Source organism: Paroedura picta, chromosome 14 (assembly GCF_049243985.1).
Source record: "Paroedura picta isolate Pp20150507F chromosome 14, Ppicta_v3.0, whole genome shotgun sequence".
In the NCBI taxonomy this organism is placed as follows: Eukaryota; Metazoa; Chordata; class Lepidosauria; order Squamata; family Gekkonidae; genus Paroedura; species Paroedura picta.
In genome coordinates, this window is record NC_135382.1 from 23,004,911 (window position 1) to 23,012,157 (window position 7,247).

Consider the following 7,247-nt stretch of genomic DNA (forward strand, 5'->3'; position numbering starts at 1 on the left):
CAAGCTTGTGGCCCGGGAAGCTTCTTACTGCGGGAGGGCGGGGAGAGGGAATCAGGGCCGGGCCATGCGGCCCGTTGCACGGGCGTGTGTGGCCGCGGCCTGCGGGGGCGCGGCCTGCGGGCGTGGCCTGATGAGCGGGCGCAGTCCGCGCGGGCGCGGCCCGATGCCCTGCCGGTCCCCAGCCTCAGAAAGGTTGGGGACCACTGATGTAGAGGATCCAGCAGAGTTGTTCTCTCTTGCCCCGGAGGGATGGACCAGACCAAATGGGATGAAATTAATTCAAATGAAATTCCGTCTAAACATCCAGAAGAAGTTCCTGATAGAGTGGTTTCCCAGTGGAACAGCCTTCCTCAGGAGGTGGTGGGTTCTCCATCTTTGGACATTTTTAAACAGAGGCTGGATAGTCATCTGACGGAGAGGCTGATTCTGTGAAGGTTCAAGGGGGTGGCAGGTTACAATGAGTGAGCAACAGGGTTGTGCGTGTCCTGCATAGTGCAGGACTAGATGACCCAGGAGGTCCCTTCCAACTCTATTATTCTGTGATTCTGCGCAACAGCTATGCCACATATTGAAGTATGGATTGAATCAACCTTGCCCCTGGCGGTCAAAGAAAATGTGTTTTTTAATAGACATGAAACAAATGTGAAGCATGGGGAAATGTCTAAATTTGTGGATCAAAATAAATGAATAAATAAAAACAGGGTAGTAGCTATAATAAGCAATGCAATGAAAACTGACTGAAATTTTCACAGGTATTAAACGTGGGTTAGACGTGGGTATGCCATGCCCATGATTACCATGTGGGGTGAGAAGATGTCTGCACCCAAGCCACATTTGTGTGACTATGGCCGGCTTTCCAGTTGGATCCTGGATGCACGCCAGGACACAGAGTGTTAAGATACTAAGTACCCGGGGATTAGCATGTCTCCAGCCAAATAACATCAAGCACTCTGAGTCAATCACAAGAAGGTCACTAAAGAGCCTGTCACTCCAGGCAACCAAATGTAATGCAGGTTATACCCAGATCAGGTGGTGAGGCAAGAGGCCAAGAAGATAGAACAAGAGAGAAGCAAATCAAGCTAGAATTTATCAAATTGGGGATCTAAGCACTTGTGTTGCCCATGGGTGTCTTGGTGCCCATTTGCTTCTTTGACAAAGCATCTCTTCCTCAAAGCTAAGAGCCGGATCATTGGATCAGGAGGTGCTTCAGAAGATACCCAGAAGCCTTTAGGACTTCAGGGAGTACCTGTTCAGGAACAACTGCTTCCGTCACACCCTCCCTCTTGCTTTGTGATTGGTAGCCATTTTGTGACTCCTCCTCCCCCTTGTGGTGGCCACTTTCTACCTCCACTCTTGTTCTCAAAATCCCAGAAGTGCCCACCATCATGCTCAACACATGTGCTGGTCTAGAAAGGTGCCGAGCTTCAGACTGCCTGTCTGCTGCCTTGCCACTCTGCGCCAAAAGAGGCTCTTAGGGTTAAGAATAGCACTATTTAAAAACACAAGTCTTTGTTTTGCCTGCTCATCTCCCAGTGCAGCTGGCCTGCTAGCCACGAAGCCCAAACGGCAGACAGCTCGGGAGTTCCCCAACTTGACCCTGCATCTTTCTCAACCCCTTTCCCTAGGTTTCGGCATCACCAGCACATTCTGGGACCATCCATTCCAGACGCGAATCCCAGAGGAAACCTTTGGGAAGGAAGACTAGCATCCACTCCTGCGTGGCCATCAGTGGGGTTCGGGGTTTGTTTGGCAGAGCGGTGGGACTTTCAGAGACTTGTAGCCCTGGGAGAAATGACGGTGGTGTGCCTTTCACTGTTTTCTGTGGCCTTCTGATTCTGTGCAGGGTATTTTACGCTTCCGGGAGGCAGGATTACCTTATGAGGCTACTGGAACTTTGGGGCCCTGCAGAGGCTAATGGAGGGAAGGGCGGAAGGCTGTCCTTTGGTCTCATAGCTGGGATAAGAGTTCAAGGACACAGGCAAAGATGCTCCAGCCGCAATCCCTGTTTGAAAGACCCCAGAATCACTCTTGATGGGGAACGCGTATCCCATGATACAATCCACTCCTGGGGTCAGGTTTCAGCTCATTCCTTTTTGGGTGGTGGTTGAAGGGATGTGCACGGGAACGAGAGAAACGTCTGTGTTCATTCTAGTCTGTGATCTACCACCAGCCTAGCACAACTCCTACCAGTTGCCCTCTGCAGGCCTGTGATGGGCGGGGAGAAAGAAAGTCCATATTTCCCACAGCCAAGCCAAATCTTTGGGTATTTACCCTGGCTGTCCCTTTGGTTCTGGATGCACTCCCCATAATGCTTTAAATGAGGCTTCATGAATTCCTTGGGTTTATTAAGATGGTGCCAGAATTAGCTCGACCCGCCCCCCCACTGTCCCAAGAAGGCTTCCTGCCCTCGGTTGCCCTGAAAAGGGTGCCTTTCCCTCGACTTGTACATTTCCTTCTCAAGTTTGATTTTGGAAGCGATACAGTGCAACATACACATCCCATTCGGCCTCTGCGGGTGGTTGGCAGGGCTTGGCTTTGGTGTGTTGCAGATGGCCATGGATGAAGTCTGGGAGAGAGTCAAATGATAGGGCCTTGGCAGAGGAGGGGGAGAGCAGCCTAAGATATGAAAAAGTTGAAAGAAGGGTTGGCTTCAAGCTGTTTTCAAGCCGCGTGTTCATCAATCTCAAAAGAAAAACTTCCGGTCTCCTTTGTAAATTGTTAAAAACTTCTGTATTAATAAATGTATTTTTATCCAGACTTTATTACAAGCCCACCATGTGTGGGGGGAAAAATGTCCCTTCATGTCGTTCACATTTCCAGCACTTATTTGGAGTTTTTAAAATACATTTTACTTAATTTATCTGGAGTCAAATACCACCAATGCACCATTTAATAGAAATTTTCTTCAAGGCTAGACCTTAGTGTCTTCTGCCTTAGGGGTAGAAAAGTTCATGCTTGTATTCTCTGTGTCAGGATCCTCTTTTTCCATTCCCTGATGGAGCTGCTGCAGATCTTCCGCACCTTCTTCTGAAGTCTGTGTTCCATCTTATTCTTCTCTTAATCTCTTCAAAAATTATATTGCCTTATGAAGGGAATTCAGTCAGAATCTCAGGCCTTGGAAGGTAAAAATTCCACCTTCTAAATTTATCCCATTGATTTTTTTAAAAGCCTGTTGTTGTTTTTTAATTTTTCTGTGAGAAAGATATCTTTTGTCATATGTAAAATCCTGATAAGGATTTCTTTCAGAATAATATCTGCATTATCAATCCTAAGTTTTACTTTGAAGTGCTGTTATAAAACTTGATCCCTTGTTTTTTAAATAAGAAAATGCATCAAATTACCTCTTGACACTTTTTTTTTAGCGTGGCAGTTCTTGAATTTATTCTATACACCTTCTCAACTTCAAAGTCCATGTCATCTTTATCAATTTCCAAAAAAAATGCCAAAGTTTCTCTGATATCCTCATCAGAGGTTTCAGGAATAGCTGTAAGTCTCAGGCAATATTCTTTTTCTCTTAGTTATAACAACACCTAATTGTCTAGTTCTTTCTAGTTCTCTGTTTTAGATTCCAACATCTCCAGTTTTTAATGAGCCTCTTGTGGCGCAGAGTGGTAAGGCAGCCGTCTGAAAGCTTTGCCCATAAGGCTGGGAGTTTGATCCCAGCAGCCGGCTCAAGGTTGACTCAGCCTTCCATCCTTCCGAGGTCGGTAAAATGAGTACCCAGCTTGCTGGGGAGTAAACGGTAATGACTGGGGAAGGCACTGGCAAACCACCCCGTATTGAGTCTGCCATGAAAACGCTAGAGGGAGTCACCCCAAGGGTCAGACATGACTCGGTGCTTGCACAGGGGATACCTTTACCTTTATCTCCAGTTTTGTATTAATACAGATACCATGAACATCCTGACATCTCGATAATCATGCCGATTGAGATTGCGAACCAGCTGCTGATTGTATAATTCTACAGTGTACCACAGTGTACCTCACCTGTGCTGTCTCTTGGATGTGGGCTGGGAAATCCCAAGAGATTGATGGTGGACCCCAAGGAGAACAGGAGCTCAGTGGAGTTAATGCCACAGAGTCCAACCTCTAAAGCAGCCATTTCTGTAGGCGAGAGATCAGTTGTAATTCTGTAATTGCTGGAACTGTCTTTGCTACCAGCCACGTAGCTTGAGTTACTGTGCTTAGTTACACCTTAGTCCAATACGATGCCCCTGTCCTGCAGCAGCTATGCAACTGGCTACCTGGCAGGGGTTGCAGGTGCCCCTTATTGTAGCCAATTGATGGGAGCTTGGGGAGGAGTAGGCCTACCACAGTGCCTCAAATTGCTTGCAGCCCTGTATTGCCATTTGCCAATGACTCTAGTAACCGGATGGGAATGGGGTAAATGCAAAAGGGAAGAGCTGGAAAGGTTTTGCCACCTACCCTGTAAGACTAGGATACCCTCCTGAATTTATCTGCCCCTTGGGCCTTTCTTTGGAAGGAAGCAACATGTGAGCATATTGTGCCAGTTTTGTTGTCATTCTAAATCCCAGAGAATTTTGGCTATTTCCCTTTGGAAAAAGGAGCCAGAATCCTGGAAGTTATCTCTGTTTATTGATCATTCTAGCAAGTTGGTGGTGTAGATTGTGCAGATGCTGATATGTTGAAGGCCTCTTAAACGGAAGCAGTACCAACGGTGGTTTTAGTTCACAAAAGCATGCAAGCCAGCCTTTTCCAGGGAGCTTAGCTATATCAGTTGGGAAGAGACTTTGCAACCAGTTACCCATGCTGGGCTTCCTGCTACACGGGCTGGGCCCTGTGGCATCCACAGGGAACTCTTGCTTCCAGGAAGGCTTTCCCCAGCTCTGCAAGGGCCTAGCACCAAGCCCAATAGCAGCAACTCTCCTCCATGCACACAACCCCTCTGACCAAAGACGAGCTGCAATGGGATTCCTTTCAGATGCTATGTTCTCGTTCCTCTCTCCGGGGGCCTAGGACAGTGAAGCTGGTTGAGGGATGGGCTGTGACCACTGGGCCTCAGGACCACCACCCGCTTTCCTGCTGCAGTTTGAAAGTTTTCAACAAGCCCAGTGAGCCTTAAGGTCCATTTCTAGCCATCTCCCCTTATAGGGAGAACATCCCATAGAGTTGGGGGGGGGGAGGGTTACCAGCTCCTATTGGTTTTTATAAGAGATATATAAGAGTAAGAAAGAATAGGGTAAGATACATCAAAAAGTGAACCCAAATATGACTGCTTCCTTGTTTATTCAGCTAATACAAATGTTCACTGTCTGTATGATCTGTATAAGAATGCCATTGTCTTTTAAATTCATCTGCAGGTCTATTAGTCACTAAATTTGGCAGCTTGGCCGTTTTGAATTATTCTCCAAGTTTGTCGAGCCAGTCTGTTATCTTTGGTATCTCCTGGGGGGGGGGGGGGGAGAAAGTCACAGCTGGTCTTGCAATCTCTTGCATTAGTCTCTTACAATCTCCAGATACAAAAGCAGCCAATGAAGGTGCGATTTCAGATTGATTAAGTTCCAGAGCCCACGCCTTCAAGCTGTAGCCAGCCAGTTGATTCGTTAAAGTGCTGCCTGAATGCTGCTTGCTCTTTATACTTTTTTTGGGTGGGGGGGGTAGTGCCTCTTAAGAGTCTGATAGAAATATTCCTTTGTCACTTACCCCTCCAGCAGTCCGAGGGGAGGGTTTTCATGCAAGTAACGAGATGAACAGAAATGTTTAAAGGAAAAGGAACGTATGAAACCTTCATTGATGGGCATTGCCTTGACCCGGTACCAGTCGGACCGGAGAGATACGAGGCTTTCAACCTCAGTGGATCAGTTTCCTGGACTCCGATGGACTCTCAGAGGCTGTCAGAGTAATTATGGGGGATTTTTGCACTAATCCCCCTCTCCGGCCGTTCATTGACCTGGAATGGCTCATACACCACCCCGGAGGATCTAAAAGTGATCCTAACACTCCGCCATCTTGCCCCGCCTCTTGGGGGGCTGTTTTTTCTAACTGCGTGCACACATTCCTGCCAACACCACCCCGTGCCTTTATGAACCTGTAAACCTATTTTTTAAAAAAAATAAAAATTCCAATGAAAGCCATTGCAAAGAGGTGCTCCCCCCCCCCGACTTTGTGATTTCCTTCGCCTGTTTTGTTGTAGAAATATTTAAAATCTGGAATGCAGTTATATATATTAAAAAAACAACACACCTGGCTTTGTTGTACATAAATTGTGTATATTTTGGAAAATAAACCTTTTTATGTGTGTTGTATTACCTTGTTTGAGATAGTGTTGTCAGAGAATGAGAGCAAAGGAACAATGTCTCCTTGTTTGGGGCAAATACCTGACACTGTCTTCCTCCCCCCCCTCCATCCTTTCCCAGCATGGCTTGTGTGCAGCTTTTCTCCCAAACAGCTGAGATTTCCTAACATTTGTGCTGCCTTGCTGTTTATACATACCGAGACCCACGATCAGGTAGTGACCCCTGGAAACCACAACACATACAGACATAGTCTTTGTATGAAGCGATCCTGAACGTATTTTGCAAGACAAGGCACAGTCCCTGCTGGAGCTCTCATGAGGGGAGCTGAAGCTCAGTGATAGAATACCGGTGTTTCACGCAGAAATTTTCAGCCCCAGGCCTCTCCAACAAAAGCCTCTTGAGGAAGGCTTTTTGCTGCTGGAGATAACGGAAGCCCACTGCCTGTCACAGCAGGCAATATTGACCTAAAGCAACCAGTATTTTGACTTTGCGTAAGGAATGCATTGCGGGTTAACACGGGGAGTTCTTTTTGTACACCAAGTCTACAGGGACTAAGGGTTTTGTTTCGTTTATCAGGTAAACATGTCCAGCCATTCTCTTGCCATTATTCTGTTTCTGAACACAGAAGGAAGGTTGAGTCCCATGGAGTTTCCGCACCACCTTGTGGTCACTTGTCATAACTACCACTACAAGTTAAAAAAAAAAATCTACTGACAAGGATTCTTGCCCCTTCTGTGGAACATCTATATAAGGGGGAGGGGGAATCCTTGTCTCCTGCCTACCCCACCCCTCAGACACACCCCCAGACACCCCCCACTCCCCACTCCTTTTCTCTACTTACCTTTGGATGTCAGAAGACCTATGTCCATGGCGCCTGAGCAGTGAGCCCCAGCACTGAGGCCTGCTTGTCTCTTGGGCACCTCCACCACCACCACCAAGCATCTTCTGCGGCCGCTCCTCCTCTCCCGAGGGCAGAAGCAGCCTCGGGAAA

At 47.2% G+C, this 7,247-nt stretch overlaps 1 protein-coding gene across 1 annotated transcript in view; it reads left to right on the top strand.

Annotated features, from left to right (window-relative positions):
• The window catches only part of FA2H (fatty acid 2-hydroxylase), a 50,380-nt gene extending 44,115 nt beyond the window's left edge, over positions 1-6,265 (top strand). Inside the window, exon 7 of the mRNA XM_077309841.1 lies at positions 1,626-6,265. Coding sequence (XP_077165956.1) covers positions 1,626-1,705 — 80 coding nt within the window. The 3' untranslated portion in view covers positions 1,706-6,265. The remainder of the gene's footprint in view (positions 1-1,625) is intronic.
• The last annotated feature ends 982 nt before the right edge of the window (positions 6,266-7,247 follow it).